Source organism: Otolemur garnettii, unplaced genomic scaffold (assembly GCF_000181295.1).
Source record: "Otolemur garnettii isolate 467f Iridium unplaced genomic scaffold, OtoGar3 scaffold00025, whole genome shotgun sequence".
NCBI classification, from domain to species: domain Eukaryota; kingdom Metazoa; phylum Chordata; class Mammalia; order Primates; family Galagidae; genus Otolemur; species Otolemur garnettii.
In genome coordinates this window covers 7,594,081-7,612,809 of record NW_003852420.1, presented here as the reverse complement: position 1 = coordinate 7,612,809, position 18,729 = coordinate 7,594,081, and the positions used below count along the sequence as shown (strand labels likewise).

The 18,729-nt window shown below is 39.9% G+C and overlaps 1 protein-coding gene across 1 annotated transcript in view; it reads left to right on the top strand.

Annotated features, from left to right (window-relative positions):
- PLCB1 (phospholipase C beta 1) overlaps nt 1-18,729 on the top strand; it is a 723,078-nt gene that overhangs the window by 211,524 nt on the left and 492,825 nt on the right. The window contains exon 3 of the mRNA XM_012804065.2: nt 18,374-18,442. Coding sequence (XP_012659519.1) covers nt 18,374-18,442 — 69 coding nt within the window. The remainder of the gene's footprint in view (nt 1-18,373; nt 18,443-18,729) is intronic.

Below are 18,729 nucleotides of genomic sequence, written 5' to 3'. Positions count from 1 at the left end.
ACTTAAATGTTGAAAAATTATTTAGGATGTCAAGTTCATGCCAGAATGGAATGCAGGTGGTGACAGAAGAATCCAACCATGTTACAAATGTGTAAAGCAACTTTACTGAGTTTGATGGGGGTAAAGTTGATGACTTTAGCAACTTTGGAACTGAATGGAATCTGTGAAACTAAAATCAACAAGAACTGTGCATAAACATTATGCTCCAGTTGATAAAATTGTTTCCTGTGGGGGTGTAGGTTAACACTTTGAAGACCATTATACACATATACTGGAATTGAGTAATTAGTTGGATGGCAGATGGTAGAAGCAAGATTTCTCACTGTTGGAGTAGGTGGTTACAGAGAGAGGATGGGGGCTAGAATGGTCCATGTGATCATGGACCAGCGTTAAAGACATCAGGGTGAACTCAGGTTTGGCTTAATATGTATACAGATGGATATATATAGGAACAGATATAGATACATGTGTGGTGTGTATATGGGTTTGTATTTCCTACATTTCCAATCTGGGTTCAGTGAGAGGACCTAGAAACAGGATACTTCAGTCTTACTGCGCATAACCAGCCCCAACCTTGGCTTCTAACACCATTCTTCCATAAAAGGAAACAAGGATCCTCAGAGTAATGCTTGACTCTAGAGCTGGGGTAGAGAATTTAAAAGATGAGCCTGAAGCATCTAACACTTTCAGGAGATAAGGAAGGCTCAAAGAACACAAGGAAGTTATATCAAAGGAATATAGAGAACCAACCAAAACAACCCTCCAGGAACAGCGTAAGCAACAAAATAAATAATATTGTGTCATAACCCAAAGTATAAAATAAATATCCAGGAGGCTGTACTGTTATAAATAGTGATTGAATAGATCAACAATCGGGAGGAATAGATGATTCTCTCATATAGAAGAATCCCACGTAATTTATGAGAGTGATGATTCTCTCATATAGAAGAATCTCACGTAGTTTATGAGGATGATGCTTCCTCAGGGAGGTGAAGCATAACTAACTGCCTCTTCTAGGTTATTCACATAGCAACTTCCACCCAAAAAGCACAGTATGGAAAGGGGGGATAAAGGGTAACTCTACAGGGCAGAAACCTGAGGACGTTGAAACCTCATCCCTACCAATTCATCCCTTCTTTGTCTTGGAAATCCTCCTCAAGCCCATGACCTCAGTCTAATCATGAGAAAAACATCATCTACCCATTTTGAGGGCTATCCTGCAAAATATCTGACCAATACTCCTCAAAACTGTCAAAGTCATCAAAACGAAGAAAAACCTAAGAGATATTCACAGAACAGAGACCTTCAAAAGACCTGAAGACTAAATGCATTGGGTGTCTTGGGTCAGATGCTGGTACAAAAAGAAGAGGACCATTGGCCAAAACTAAGGAAAAATGAATAAAGACTTTAGTTAATGTTAAAGTGTCAATGTTGTTTATTAATTATTGAAAAGTATCAGACTAATATAAGAGGTTAATTATAGGGAGAATTGTGTGTGACGTACATGGAAAATCTCTGTACAGCTCTCCTGTAAACCTAAAACCATTCTGGAATAAAAGGTGATATATTATTTTGAAAAGGAGCCATATGAAAAGTTGAATGGTGGTTACCAGAGGCCGGGGGTAAAGGCTGGTTAACAGAGAGTTATTGCTTAATATGTACAGATTTTCTGTTTGAAAAAACGAAAAACGTTCCCAAGATCGATAGTGGTGGTTTTCACGCAACAGTGTGAATGTAGTTCCTGCCACCAAGTTGTACACTTAAAAATGATTAAAATGGTCATTTGTGTGATATATACTTTATTACAATAAAAACAATCTATCAAGACAAAATCCCAAAGACACAAAAAATTAGAGAAGGGAGACAGCGAGGGACTAACAAAAAAATTAAAAAATAGACAAAAGGGAAGACGGTGGTGGAGAAAAAAATGAATAAGGTCCTCAGGGGAAGATATTCTCATTGCCAGAACACTAGGAAAGAAACCCCCTATTCAGGAATCACAGAGAATAAGGGAGTGCTCAGGGTTCGCACTTGCCTTAATCTTTAAATTAGACACACTCTGTCCCGAAAATCCCATGATAGAAGGCAAAGAAAACTTTTTATTAGCAAATTGAATTTGGTATTGAATGTGGTTAGACAACAATAAGAGGGGGCTCTACTGCACTCTGGACTAAAATCCTGGCTTTTTGAGGAGAGTGAGGGTAACCAGATATTATGATTACGAACCAGGTGCCAAGCCTCGTATTGCATCTAGTTTATATATTATTGTCAACCCTCACTACTGCATTTTATGCTAATACTATTGTTATCCACTACAGAGCTGGCATTTAAGATCATAGTTCTCTGTCACTGACTTGAATTACTTAGTAGCAGGGACAATTCCTATAGACATAGGAATACAACAGAATTTTTCAAGAAAAGTGTAACATTTAAGTGAACTCAGCTGATCCTACTTATATTAGAGAATACTCGGTATAAATTCAGTCAGAGAAGTTAGTTAAACTACGTGCATTGATGCATTGGGGGTATTAGAGTCTACAGTTACAAAATGAACCCTACTTGTTTAGGGTGATTTAGGGTGGAAGAAGGAGAGAGAGAAAGATATTTCTCTCTCTCTGTATTTGTGATTTCAAATTACGGAACATATGTATAGGGGAATCTCAGTTTCACCATCTACCGTCTACAAAATGGGGATAAAATTGGTTCTTTGCTCATAATGGTCTTTTTCTAACAGTCTTTGTGCCTGGGACTTGTTATGATTTGAGATAATGGTATTCATCTTTAAAGGGAAGAAAGAAAGATCCCATGAGCCCTGTATTCACTGCAGTATCCTAGCTATGGTAAGAAATCAACTCCAGACTTTCAAGGGCTTAACACAATCAGAAGTATTTCTCATTCTCTTAGGAGTCCAGTGTGGGTGTTTTTTACATAAAGGTGGCTTTCTTATACCTGGTGATTCAGGAATCTAGGCTCTGTCCAGTCTGGTAGTTCCAATATCCCCTAGGGCCTCCTTGTCCTCTGTGTAAAGAAGCAGGACAAAAGCAGACCTGACGTGACCCTCGGCTCTTTCACTCACATTCCGTTTGTGAAAATTAGTCACATTGCCCTCTTTAAATGCGAGAAAAGTGCACTGTGAAATGTGCCTCATGGCTAGGCAGCAATTTCTCTGCTGCTCTCTAAACAGTGGCAGGCAAAGCACAAATCTGAGTGAAGAATCAGCCACCTCTACCATCAACTCTTCATGGGCCCAGGTCCATTAATGCTGACCTCCGCGAATCCACTCAGCTGCCTGAGAAGCAGCATGGTACCATTAGGAAAAGCCAAGTGTGATGGGGACAGTTAAACCCCAATGCCCTTTAAATGGTTTAATAATAATTCCATCAGAAAATATTTACAAAACATTTGGGAATGCTTTAAAACATTTAAAAATCATATGATTGAAATAACATCAAAGAAATCACTGGAGTCTCAGCACTACAAGACCTTTAATGCAACCAAAGCCTCATCCTCCTGTATTTTCCATTTAGCTTTAAAAGTAGACTTGTAGAATGCATGTGAGATGAAGTGAGAATCCTTAGCGTCTACAGTTTCTTTTTCTTTGTATTCACAGTGATATTTTCTTTCTCTCTCTTCTTCTTCCAGTGCATCGATTTTTACTTACTGACATATTTTGTTTAAAAATAACACCTGATCAACCATAAACATCAAATATTTTACTTCAGTAAGATGACATGCTTTTTCTGAGTGCTTTAAAGTAAATATGAGTGTTTATAAGGAAGGGGACTGTTAAGAACAAGAACCCCTCGGCATACCCACATGGTATTTGTTACCGACATTTATAAGTGTCCTTTCCAGTGGCTCTTGAACTTGGGAATATAATGGGCGGTAGGATTTGTTATGCCACAGATTATGAGGCCCCACCCCCTGGAGTTTCCAGCTTGGGAGTCTGAGATGGAGCCCAGGAATTTATATTTCTGATAGGATTCTATATGATGCTGGTGCTGCCATCCAGGGACCAGACCTTGAACCCACTGCTCTTTCTCTCACATACTGCCAAAGGAGACAAGGAGAAAGGTATCAAATCTTTTCCATCTCCCTAAGGTTGGATTCCTTGATATGTTCCAAGTTTTCTATTAAAAAAGAATAATGCCGAAAGACATACAGTGCTTAACACTCAGGTTAATTTAATTCCATAATCATAAAGCAGAATAGTACCAGTTTTGGTACGTGGAGACTTCTGTACTTAATTTTGACTGACCCACATAAAGAAAATGTGATTCCTCTGACTTGAAACTGAAAGCCCAAATACCCTAGGTTCTGAAACATAGTGGGTTTCTGTAATGGGGCCTACAAGACAAGTGGGTAGAGTGATAGGATTGGTCAACCCTAGGGCAGACAGGGAGCAAGTTGTAAGATACTAAAGGGGGGAAAAAACAAAAAAATCATGGAAAACTTAAAAAAAAAAAAAAGAAAAAGCAGGATGGAATATTTTCACTAAATATGAGTGCAGTGTTTGAGTTAAATGGATTTTAAAAAACTTTTCTTTTCCTGGGTATTTACTTTCTTAATTCAAGGGAAGTGATTCTGAGGAAGATTTATTTTTAGGTTTTACTTTCATCTGAACAAGAAAAACTATATCATGTCTTAATGAAAAAGTATTCTGTCCTCTTGGGTGCTCAGAGCCTATGATAAGGCTTATTTAGAAACATTTTAATCCAAGGAGAGTACTGGTCAATATTTGGGCTTCAAAAGATATTATGAAACACAGTTGTTCTAGGCTCTAATGGAGCAAGTATTTTATCCTAGCATCATAAATTGTGGAATGAATGAATAAAAGTCACAGTGGATCCTTTTGTAAAACTCTATGGCTGCCTGGAATCAGCATAGAGGACTCAGGTTCAATAGGTGAACAATATTAATCAATAATATGATTATCTGAGGAAATGATCTGGAACAAAAAGCTATCTCTCAGGCCAGGCAGGTAATACTCAAGCAACTAAAGAAGCGAATGACTATTTCATATGACTATCTTGCCCTTGGTGAAAAATTTGAATACAATTATTATTTGTTTTCACAATGACATTTAGAAGGAGGCGTTAAGAAAGAGGATGTCTTGATTAGAAAGAAAGAGAGGATGCAAAGAAATTCTGCCTGGCATTCTGCTGATGGTGATTTTATTTGTGGAACAGTTCCCCTGTCAAATGCTTCTTGGTTCATCACCCAGTTTAATGTTTCTGAAAAGTCATCCAAGGGTTCTTTTGTCTTTTGTTCCTGTGGTTGTCTTTCTGGCAGCTTTCTATGACTTCTCTGTTCTCAGAGCGTGCTCCTGCCTTGACAAGGTAAAGTTCACGCCTCAGCATGTGCAGAGAACCACAGTCAAGGGCACCTTCAGCACCTTCAGAGTGAGTTTTCAGGGAACCGTGTTGTCACAACTGCGGTCATTGTCACCCAGCAAGTCTTCATGAGAAACATGGCAGGGAGGTGGCCCTGCTCTCCAGCTGTTTCTACTATCCTGTGGTCCTTCATCCTGCCCTGACTTCTGTCTCAGCAGGGCCAGCCTGGGGGTTGACCCCAGCTGTCTGTTTTCACTGTACTCCGGTGCCAGGAGTGTTTAGAGCAACCAGCAGGGGTGGGCCCCATGCTTTCTCCTTTCCCACCTTCCTCCACCCTTCTTTCTTCCCTTCTTTGTATTCTTCCTTCCTAACTATCTTTTCCAAAATGGCATATAACTGAAAAGTGCAGAACACAATATAAAAAAACCTTCTTAAAAACTTTTTGGTAAATGTGTGCATTACCCCAAGCACCTGCTTCATCCGTGCACTTTGTCTTCAGGGTGTGATTTTGGTCAGTGTCTTCTCTGGCTGCCACTTGCACTAACGCTCGCCCCTTGATATTGTCTCTTCTTATCTTCTCACTTCCAGTTTCCTAGCCCTGAATTTCTTAAAGGTTCTATGGGTCTCACCAATTTATGGAAATGAACCACACTGTCTTGCCACATTTCAACCTTTTTAATGATGAAAGTAAATGTAAGAATTCCTCAGGGAATTTTCCACGAAGGTCAAGTTAAGGGTACATTGGAAGAAGACAAGTATCTTTTATTAGTTATTTTTCTTTGTTTTGACTCTGTGTGCTATTCGGAAGCCGGGATTGTAGTAAACATAAAGCCTTGCAAGAGAGTTTTTATACAATATTATTTCCTTTCTCGGTGTTGTGGAGTGTACATATGAAGCATATGGGCGTATTGCTGTGAGGCTTCCTGTTCAGAAGCTAAAGAATTCCAATAAGATTGTTTATTTAAACTTCCTCTTGACAAATAATCCACAGCCCACCTCCCAAATCTGTCCACATTTTACTGTGATAACTTAAATTCCAACACCCTTCCTTTAAAACATTTCACATTTTAATTAACCTAGAAAAAGATCATAAAAATCCCCTCCTTTCTTCCACCTTAGCTGTCTTATTCCTATAAAATTGTAAGTATTGATGTCATTTCTCTCCCCTAAATCTGTGCCATCTCTGAGTTATGCCAAGATTTTTGGTGGGTAACCTTTCTGTGGACACTTCCGTTTGTCCTTGAATTTTATCATTGCAGTAAATACTTACTTGGATTGCTTAATGATTATGGGATCTTGTTTTTTGTTCTTCGGGTTTTTTCCATCTTCCTACAGGGTCCTCTCAAGAACAGTACCTCTTTAATGTCCCCGTCGTCTTATGCATTTTCTTTGAAATCTGTCCCCATCCCACTCCAGATCTGTGCCTGCTTTTTTCTTCCTCCCTCTTTGTTCCCATTAATAGTGTTTACGAAAGTGCCTAGAACTATATTGTTATTTACATAAAAGCTTTTTTTTAAAAAATCATCTTTATTCATGTTTAAAGTTTTTGTGAAATGATGAATCATTTTTATTCATCTTTGGAGTAAAGTTTTGTATGTTCTGTTATGGATAAATTTTTTTTTTTTCTTTAAGGACAGGAAGGCAGAGTAGGTGGTGGAAAACAGAATATTTTTTTTTTTTGCCAGGAAGAAAGCATAATATAGTGGGTATGAACATATTCCTTTTTAGCTCTGTATATGACAAAAAGGAACTTTGATTTGGTGAGTAGGTAAACTGATGATTTTTATACCTTTTAATTTTTTTAAGCAAGAAATATTTATCTTTTAAAATCAGGCACTGTGCCCACTTCACAAAGTCTCAAAACTGCAGATACTGGCGTGGATGTGGAGAGAAGGGAACACTTGTACACTATTAGTGGGACTGCAAACTAATACCATGTCTTTGGGAAGAAGTATGGAGAATCCTCAAAGAGCTCAAATTAGACCTCTCATTTGATCCTGCAATCCCATTACTAGGCATCTACTTAGAGGAAAAAAACATTGTTTTATCATAGGAACTAGATTGTTTGCACTAGATTGTTTATCGCAGCTCAATTTACAATCCCCCAAATGTGGAAACAACCTAAATGCCCACCTATCCAGGAATGGATTAATAAACTGTGGTATGTGTACTCTGTGGAACACTATTCAGCCATAAAAGAATGGAGACTTTACATCTTTTGTATTAACCTGGATGGAGTTGAAACACATTCTTCTTAGAGAAGTATCACAAATGGAGAAGCAAGTATCCAATGTATTCAATACTTATGAGGCCAGTAGACAATCTAATACACGCCCACATAAGACAAAAACTCTAATCAATTCAAAGTGAAGGAGGGGGAATGAGGGAGCGGGGTGGGGATGGGGTGTGCTCCCTAGTAAAGGGCACAATGTTAGGGTATATGGCTGGACACAATTATCGAAGGAACTCTACCCAACAAATGCCAAAATTGTAACCTATTTTTTGTACCCTCAAATTAATCTGAAATAAGAAATAATTCAGGCACTATCTCAGATGATAAAGCTTTGGGGATAATTATTTGCATATTAGATTAGGTGGTTTGTACCCATATGTTTTTTCCAGGAAATGATCAATATATTTTAAAATCTGATAAAAGATAACACAAGATAAAACACAGTGTGTGATTGCTGAAAACTCACAGTCTCAAAGAATGCTATTCAGTAGATATAGCATAATGATCAAAACTGTTTTCAAAGAAAATTTTTAACACATTCCCAAAACATACAGAAATACATCAAAAGGCAAAACAATAATTAAATAAAAATAAATTCTAATGTAACAAAATAGTTTACGTGTGATTCAGCATAATTTCCAAGGTGGCATTATTTTCTAAGCTTATTATTAACAAGTGAGAGCTCTCGGATCATGTTCTCTGAACAGACTCAGATTCCAGGGGTTATGTACAAGTGATTTATGAAGGAGAGGCTGTCACGAGATAACCCCGACAGAGTGGAAGGGACAGGGCAGAAAATGGAAAGAACTAAGTGAGGGTGAGTTTTCACGTGAAGCCTAGCTTCAATCTAACCTACAGGGAATGCCAGAGTTACACCTGGAAGTCAGTGTATATTTACTATGGCCTTGGACTTGGGGATTAGGTAAATAGATGCCCAGGGCTCAGTTGCTGGACTTTCACATTCCTGCTTGTGTCAGATAAGAGCTTTCAGCTCTCTGGGGTATATAGCCCTCCAGGTACTTCTTACCTCTGGGTGAACTGGCTCTAGGAAGCCAAAGGTGGTGAAAGGCCACAGGGTCAATTGTTAGGAGTAAGGCAGGCAGACACTGGGGATGGATATCTGGCCTGGTAAAGGAGCCCAGCAGGGAGCCAGGTGAGCATTAACAGAGCTCTTGCAGGAGCTTTATGCAAATTTCCCGAGTAACTTGAAAATGCCTGTGAATTTTGTTAATGTTTTCAATAACGTGTAGTTCTTGATATGAACAGGTAGCCTCATTGTGTGTACTTGCAATAGGGTGGAAATTGATCAACAATTGAATGAAAAAGAGAGTTTTATTTCTGGTGAATTTACAGCACTTGGGCAAAACCTTGGGACTGATTTATTGGTTGACTCAGTGAACATTCTTCTCTGGGAAATTCAATTAAGCATAATACTTGGCATTAGACACATGTAGTCCTTACCCCTACAAATTAGTATAGCACTAGAAAAGACTCAATTGGAATCCTTCCTCTTGCCAGAAATCAAATCCAAAAGTGAGAAAAACGCAAGAAGCAAGTTTTCTTTGACCCAGGTTGGGGGGGCCCATTCTCACGTGCTTGACAATTTAAAATATCTCATTTTGGAAAATGTAGTAACTTTTGCATATTCAGGATGTCATCTGAGATAAAAAAAGAAATCATCAAAATGCAAACCTTTGTGTCGCAGAAAAGTTTGTGGTATATTTTGGAATGAATAGTTAACTAAAAATTAAACTACCCAGGTATGTATAAGAAACCGTCTGCTACTTATGTAAGCCAAAGATAAATGCCATTTATCTATACTTCAGAAAACAGGGAAAATCACCAGACAAGCCGTGGCTGGGTGATTAGGGAGAAAAGGAAATGTGTTGGTTGCCCGCCCAGATGTATCTATCATGCACAAGGCTGAATCAGAATGTGGAAATCAGCCAAGCCTCTTCAGAACCTCTCCTTGTCACTGTCTGGCCTCCAGGACCCAATGTAGAAATTGCTGCTATCCTTTACAGTGATATGAGAGCTACTGAGGAACACAGTAGGCTGAAGCAAACTTTTCACAAACAGATGTATTAGCAGTTCTGTCATTGCTGTGAGGAATCTGATGCAGTTATTTTACAAATGAATCTAGGTAGCCTGCCCAAGAGTCAGAATGTCCTACAAGTTCTAGCACTGCTTAATGTCTAGGCCAATTCATATCAGGTTGTGTCTGAATCACCCTGAGATGAATCACCAACAATCACCCAATCCTGGGTGGGTTGTTGGACCCTCCCAGAGGTTCTGATTTGATAGATCTAGGGTTTCCAGGAGATATTGATGCTGTTGGTCAAGGGACTGCACTTTCAGAACCACTGTTCTAGGAAAATGAAGAAATTTAAGTCATATACACAGATAAAGTTTGTGTTCAAATATTGTATCAAGGTAGGGTTGAGGGAATAGGGAGCAGCTTGGCCTTCCAGATAAAAAAGCTTGGATGTCTGTTCAGCCACAGTAAAATAGGTGTAAAGCAGAGATAACATTTCGGATGATTCAAAGAGAAAAATCTGGCTACGTTCTCATCATCTGGACTTTTCAAGTGGAAACAGCTTGTTTGCCTGCTAAATCCATATCATTTTCATATTTCTTTTCAAAAGACCTTTTATGAAATCGGATTTGATGTTCACCCAAAATATTCATGAAGATAGTTTTTAGCACTTATGAAACTATTTGCAAAATGATGGATATTTCTACTTAATCTGATTAGCCCCAAATGAGGACTTCTGCTTACCACAAGCCATAATAGAAAATTGTGGCAATGCAACCTTTATCACCACTGTTTTCCCTATTTTTTTAAAAAAAAAATACTCTGAGTACTTAGAAATGCAGAATTGTTATTTGTCCACAAAAATGTGATGAATCCCTCTAAGAGATGCCCAGTAATCAATAGGAACTAGGAAAATAAGACCTATTATTCATAAAGACCCAATACATTCCTGATATTATTCATCTTTAGAATATATAGGAGAGTTTCCATGGTGATTAAGGAGTTTTTCCTCTCTGTTTTTTATAATGTCAACTTAATAAGGCTAAAATGTAGCTGGTTACTATCATCTTAAACTTCACTCATTTTTTCATTCATCATTTGAATGATGTGTCCTAGAATCTTGAAAGCAGGTAGGCAGTATTTCCCCTCAGAGTCATAAATGCACCCAGCTCTATCTACCATAAATGCTATTCGAATTAAGATTTACTAATTTTAATTTTATGTCTTAGTTAAGCTTTGTTGCTATGAATGTAACTTTATGTTAAGCTGCATTTAACATTTAACCTAAGAAATACTTTGTTCTTACGTGGGTTTATAACAGTTTCTCAGGTTGCTGAAGAAAGAATTAAGAAGGAGAAAACTTGGCTATTGCATATCCAGAAGCTAAACTATCTCATCTGGTAATCTACAAGAAAAAAATGAACTTGACCTGCCGACATATTAATATTTCACATTTCTTTGTTATAGACACAGCCTCCAAAATCAAGCATTGTATTCTATTTATCATGATATTTTTCTTATACATGAGCAAAGATTTAAGTTGCTTATTTTTACATTTGGATTACTCAGTTAATACTCCTGCTCCTTTACCTATATTGATAAATAAATTTTTAGGGAATAAATGTAGGTTTGGATATATAAGGAATCTTGGGCCATTGATATACAGGACTTATTATCTCATAGTTTCAGTGGGTTAGGGCATCAAGCTGAAAATGGTGTCTCCTGGGCTGTGTTCTCACCAAGAGCTCAAGTTCCTCTTCCAAGGGCATTTGTGTTTTGCCAAAGTTCAGTTCCTTGCAGTGTGGAAGTGATGCTGTTATGCAAAGGGCTTCCTTTCCTTAGACAGCTTGCAACATAGTCACTCCTTTTCCTCATTTCCAGATCCTCTTTTGAAAGCCTCACCCAAGATACCGCTGATGACTCAAATTTACATCATCCAATTGGGAACCTTACCGGACGCAATATCCCTTCACTTCTGCCATATCACATAAGATAATCCTGGAAGTGATAGCCCATCGCCCTTGCCATGTTCTCTTGGTTAGAAGCCAGTTGCAGGTTCTTCTCATACGCAGAAGGAAGGGATTACACAAAAGCTTGAATACTAGGCCAGAATTAGGATGACCAGCTTAGAGTTCTGCCTAGCACAGGTGGGCAAAACTGTCGAGATTTGGGATGAGGTTGTGCGGTTAACCAACAGCAGTTAGTCAACTCACCTGCAAAGTCCGAATGAGAGAATCAGAGTTCTTACGTGACAGTGTTGTTGCAAAACTGATGAGCTAGCGCATGAGGTCATCTCTTCCAATTCTGGGCACGTGGTTTCTTCTTTATGGTTAATAGTGAGATTACTGTTACCGTTAGTAATTATATCACTTGACTTTGCCTTTTTTATTGTTAGGAACTCTTAATCTCATCTCAATACAATTTTTTTAGTTTGTATTGTGTTTGCACCTCGATGAACAGCCCCGTAGGATTATAAAATGTGTTGAGAGAAATTGCCTGGCGTTGGATCCAGTATCTTCCTGTATTCAAACCACACCTCCTCAAAGAATTCTTGAACTTCAGATCTTGGTGGGTTTGTGGATTCCTTATCTCCTTGGGAGAGGCAATGAGATGATAAAGGAAGCAATGACAGGAAAAAAAGAAAGAAAGGAAGGAAGGAAGGAAAGAAAGAGAGAGAAAGCAAAAAAAGGATCTTCTGTATTATCTGTCTCGTGTGTATACCTGCCAATACCACTGAGCCAAAGAATTTGAAAGCAGGGCCATGACATTCAGATTCAAGAATAGAATGGATACTGTTCACCAGCTTTGGATCCCCATTTATTCTACAATAGAGAAGAGGACATGAGAGCATAGAAAGTAGTTCACACTACTGTGTTTACTTTCTGGGTCCCCGGGTGGCTCGTAACAATTAGGCATTTTGTTGGCTTTGTGGGTAAAGGTGAGTCTGACTATAGGGTATGTGCCGTGCTCCCGTTAGGGACAGACTCTGACAACACCTAACTCTTCAGCAGGATGCCATTCATTCAGTAAACCCGGATACAATATCGCCTCTGTGCCAGACTCTCCAGTAAGTACCTTACAGATGGCCATGAAAGAGCAGAATCTTTCTGTCATGGAATTCACAGCAAGTGGAAAAGGCCCAGGTCAACAGACAGTTACAATACAACACGTAACACAGAAGTGGTCTCCTTGCTTTTCCCCGTTTTGAATATTAATCCTATTTTGCATTTAACGGTGACACATAAACGTGAAAATCAGCTTTCTCTGGAAGTGGCTTCTCTGATTTAGGTTTTAAGGTTTTATGAAATATCTATAGAGTCCTAGGTCTTCACATCTGTTTTCTTTTGCCCAGTTGCAGTCCCTGTTTTTCTTCTATCAATAGATCCTTTACTACCAACTTCCACCTTCTTCCCATTCCCTTCCACCTTCCACCCATTCGCACTTGGAATGGGGAGTGTTGCCAGCCTGCGAACGTAGATGTATGCAGTGCTCCCCGCTTGCTAAGTGAAAATCTAAGTTTTACATCTCAGTTGATTTAGCAGCAGCCCTGTAAGGAAGACGGTGCTGGCATCTACATCTGTGTTTGACAGATGAGGATACAAGGCATGCATGAACATCTGTAGTAATTAGCTTAATATTGCATTGAGAGCTAGTGATGATTCCAAGGGAATCATTTTCTGCCGCCTAGTTCTGTGAAATTTGTAAACTTAAGCGTGTCCACGCAAAGCAAGCCAGATGTGTCATCTTTTGTCTGTTCTCTGCCGTGGTTGTTACTGATGACCTGCCTCTCTCATTTCCACTGGCGGTTCCTACACTGAGTCTCACCACTGAAGACTGTGGAAAGAAAGGCGAAATCATGCCTTGGGAACAAAGAAAACAAGAGACCAGGCGGCGCTCAGTGGAGGGATTTCTTTGTGAGGTAGACTGCACAGATTTTTCACACCCTCAGAATAAGAATAAAGTTAAAGAACAAAGAGTCAAGTCTAGATCCATCTGCTTCTCTTTAAAATCATTCATTAAAGGGCTCGAAAGTAGTTTTTTTTTTTTTTTAAGGATTGTGCATTTTAAGGATGTTTGGCAGTCAATAAAATATTTGAATGTATTCTACTTTTGGTAAACCAAGGCTGAACAATTTCATGACCCTCCACACCTGTGGAGGTATACCTAATCACGCCACCCTCACCCAGCCAGTAATATCCTCTTTGTGAAATGTTTGTGACTGTAATTGTGGCTGTGATTATATATTGTGTGAACTTGAAGCACGTTATTATATTGGGTGACTAATGGAATTTAGGAACAATGCATAGACATTGGTATTCTGGAAAGAGTTGAGTTGTTAATTGTCTTCTTTCCTGAGTCTGGAGTAGATTTCACGGCTCATCTACCTCACAGTATGTCTGTGGCTGATGGACTGAAATCTTCCTGCTGAATAGTAAACATCCAAGGCAATTTGGTCTCCCTTAGCTCACTTGTCACCGTGTTCTCATCACTCATGCAAAAATAAAATAAAATAAAATATATATATATATATAAACAACAAACGCAAACTGTGCCTACGGTTAATTCACTTTTATTCAAACTGACAAGAAAAGAGAGCACATCCATTAACACTTCATTGGGTGCCTTGGGGGTCCTCAGAGTATGGTCTCCCAGCTTTTCGGGCTATCACTGTGGGCCTTGGAAATGAAGAGGTCTGTTAGTGCATTCTTTCTGTACTGACCAGATGGGCCATGTGCCTTTCGGTACCCCAAGCCCCTTTTCCTTTTCTGATGGGCTTAGAGCAGTGGTTCTCAACCTCTAATGCCGGGACTCTTTAATGCAGTTCCTCATGTTGTGACCCCCCCAGCCATAAAATTAGACATAATTAAATTCTGTGGTGGGTGGTCTCCACAACATGAGGAGCTATTAGGAAGGGTCACAGCATTAGAAAGGTTGAGAACCGCTGGCTCAGAAGTTAGAGAGAACACATTTCTTTCTTCTGCTTTTCTAGAAATGTCTCTACCATGGTGAAGTATAATGAAAAAGTTATATGGTAGAACATTTTTAGCAAACAAACGATTTCACTGATGGCTTGAGTTTCTGAACGCTAACAGACATTTGTATAGGGAAAAAATTAGTACTAAGGGACTTACTAAAATAGGAGTAATGGTATTGGTCATGCAATAGTTTCTCTTCAATTAAGTCAAATTGAAGCCTAGATTAGTCACCATTTGGTGCACTTTTACATTCAAGAGGGGTAAGGTTTTTCTTTGACAGTTTCCTATATAAAGAAATGATAATTATTGATTCTTCATATAATATGAGTAACATATGGTTTTATCAATCACATTTACATAAAAAGCTTTAGAAATAAAATCCTGTTAGTGAGTATGGATCCGTGCTTCTCAAAGTGCGGTCCTTGCACCAGCACTGTCAGCCTCATCTGGAAGTTTTATTAGAGTTGCACATTGTCAGGCCTGCCTTAGAAACTCTGATGGCCAGTGCCCAGCCAATCTGTATTTTACAAAGCCTTCCAAGTGACTCTGATGTAGGCTATTGTTTGAAAGCCATTGGTCTGTTTTTTTTTTTTTTTTAAAGGGGTCTTGCTGTGTTGTTCAGATTGGTCTCAAATTCCTGGCCTCCAGAGATTCTCCTAACTCAGCCTATCAAAGTTCTGGGATCACAGGCATGAGCTACCACACCTGGCTCATACTCATTTAACAGATGATAAATTGACGGAATGATTGACCAGTCACATGACTAGTTAATGTTAAGGCCCTTACTCGAACCTGGGCTTTCTGTGCTCATGTGTCATAGGAGCTCTCTCTTAAAGAAAGGAATCGAGGATAGGGAATTCCACAAAGCTGGAAAACAGTAACTCTTAAAGGAGCTGAGAGAGAGGATTACTTGACTGCATTATTATAATGAAAATGGGTTGTTGAAACTATAAACATGAGAAAATTAACCTAGAAAAAGTTTCAATGACACACACAACGCTTTTCTGGCCCTGTGTATTGGGTTCCTCATTTTCTTCTTAGTAGAAGAGAGAAAAGAATTTAGTTAAAAACTCCAGAGGGGCAGCTGATGAATGTTGATAGAAATTGGAGACACTATTTTAATCAGCACTTTTTAGCCGAACAAACCCATGGACAGATTTTCCATCCAATCTTTCCATGCCACATTAGCCACGGTGATGGTGCCCTGTGGTGATTATCCTGCACACACAGTTTTATACACGGATAAGAGAAGTTTCTTCCTGCCTGTGGTATCAAAATGAATCCCTAGGGCAGCAGGCATTAACTACCCTGCCATGGTTTGGGAAATGAACGTTTTCCTCTTGAGCAGAAAGTAGAAAACCATGTTCATTACCCGTAATATAAAAGTCTGTCTAATGACACCTGTTGAGATCAAGTTCTTCGTGAACTCAATTTGGGCTCGGTGTATATAATCAAACCAGTAAAGTTTAAGTCTATTACTGTTCAACTGGGAGGAATTTTCTTGAATAGGAAATGTTGCTATTCAGTTGTGTAAACAGACTGTGTGTGTGATAGTTTTGTTATACAGGCTTATAAAAAGAATAGCGAAATATATATGGAAAAATATGCCAAACATAAATGCTAGTGTTTTATGAATAATTATAAATAAGACACACAGATAATGACCATTAAACATGAAAGTGATTGTTGCTAATGCCCCAGATGCCTCTGCTGCAGATCCCAAGTGTGTTGTAGTCTTCTGCAGAGAATTCCTGCCTCTGCACATGTTCACCTGCTGTTTTCTCCCTCTGAACCCTCCACATAGACACACAGACACACACACACACACACACACACACACACACACAGTTGTCAGGCTGGCAAACTCTTTCTCATCTCTGGCATTGTCAGAAAAGACGCCATAGCTCTCTGCACCTCATGTCTGCGGGGCACTTTGGATGTCTCCTTGAATAATAATAGAGTTGAGAGCTTTTTCAAAACTGGGATCTCATCTTTGCATGTTTTAGTTAACCCTTAGTACTGGCCTGTACCTGATGCATTGTGGGCATTCTGTAATTAATATTCAAGTGAATTAATGACTGGCATCTCCACTGGGATAAACCCTGCTACCCAGTATCTCCCAGTCCTGAGATCCACAGGAAATGGAATGGGCTAAGGAATCCTCTAAAATGGGGAACGGGGAACTGATAAGGTCAGAATGAGCACGAGAAGAGACCTCCTGTTTTTCATCATCCCTTCATCTCACACAGAGGGGTGCCCGGGCCAGGTGCTCTGCTGGGTCTGCTGTGTGGGTTCGCCTTACAGCAGTGGGACTCCACCTCTGATTTGGCCCTGATTACATTACAACTGTGGGTGCATCTAATCAGACCATTTTGCACCCTACATTTGGAGTGGTGCAGCTGTTTGAACAAGTTGCCTGAAAACAGCAGCTGCTGGTACTTGGGGACCTTGGGGCTATGAGGAGTTATAGCTGCTCCTGCCCGGAGGGTCTCTTGGCAGCTGAATCCTGATGCTGAGCCCCCTGGGGAGGGAGGAGATTAAACACCCCCATCCTACTGGCTCATTGTCCATAAAACTTGGGTTGGACATCTAGAGTCACTTTGAGACAACTCAGCTGTCTGGCTGGTGGTCGTCTACTGCCTGAACTCAGTGGTGTGCGTGTCTTAAACTCACAGCTCACTGTCCTTACCCTGACTTCCAGGGTTTGCATCCTTCGGCCCGTATCCCTTTCTGATGTCCTCTCCCATAACTTCTCATCACAAGTTCGGTGCTCCAGCCAAACAGAACCCTGGGTGTCCTCCCGCCCCACGCCCCTTCCTCCCTGCTGCTGTGCCAGCATGTGAGCTGCTCTCTGCTCCCAGACACCTCTCTATCCTTCTCCTCCCTCCCTCTTCCTCTGCAACCTTCTCAGTCTCTAAGTGTCTCAAGGCCATGAAAACCGCAAGGCTCAGCCCACACCTCTGGTCTTTTCTTGTCTGGGTATCTGCACATGTTGTCCCTTCCGACTGTGACAAGCCCTCTGCCTCCCACTTCTGATCTCTAAGCTTAATGGCTTCTCCATGAACTTTTCTCTGAGCCTGTAGGGGAGAAATTTGTCTTTTTTCTGCTGATCACCCACTCTAGTAAACTTCAAACGTAGCATTAACACTCGCTCCCTGGCCTTACACGTTCACATTTCTTTATGCCCCTACTAGATGGCAGGTCCATCCAGAGAAGCAGTCATATCTTTTGTGACTTATCCTGTAGAGTAACTTGCATATGACAGGTGTTTAACGATGAATAATTAATAAAAAGATCAGGGCATGAGCTATGTGTGTAACAGTTTGGGGACTGCAGGTGGTAGCTGTGTATCTTTGCCTTGGCCATATGAGCTGAGAGTGAGCTGATGACAGTACCTCCCTCCCCGCCCCCAATCCTCCACTGCCTCCTCCGAGGTACCCTCCCTTAGACTCAGACTGACTCTAAGGATTATTTTCAACATTGGAACATGAAGGCCTGATTCATCATGATTTAGGAATGACTTGCAGGATGGACCAGGGACTCACACCACACGCTTTATGCTTTCAAAATGGATTAGAATATATATTAAACTGAGCAGTTAGCAGTTAGCTGTCTTTTTCTTTCCATTCCCATTCAATTGAGAAGTGATATAAGGGGAGAAATATGTCCTAACTGCAGAGAAATCTTCGGGCAAGTCTCAAGATAGTACTATTATTTTAAAAGTGATGTCAAGGACATAAAACAAAGAGAAGGGGTGTGTGTGGTTGCTTCACTATCTCCTATTTTTGCCTTCCAGGAGACAGAGCTGTTGGATCTCAGCCTTGTCAAGGATGCCAGATGTGGGAGACATGCCAAGGCTCCCAAGGTAGGAGGCAGAGCCCTGTGCCTGCACAGATGCTGCCTTGATTATGTCGCTGTGCCATGATATCAATTAATTGCCACAATTAAAAGTTTCTCTGTTGTAGATGTTGTAAAACACAACAGTCAGTATGCCCTAAATACTTCCACTTTTATTAAAAGATGGAAATGCATGGGCTGTTGGCCACTGGGGTTTGCTTTGTGCCCTCTAATTTTATTTTTATTTGAATAAAATAACAATGCCAAGGTTAGTGGGTAATTCTAAATGGTTAAAATGTGCTTCAAATAATTTGG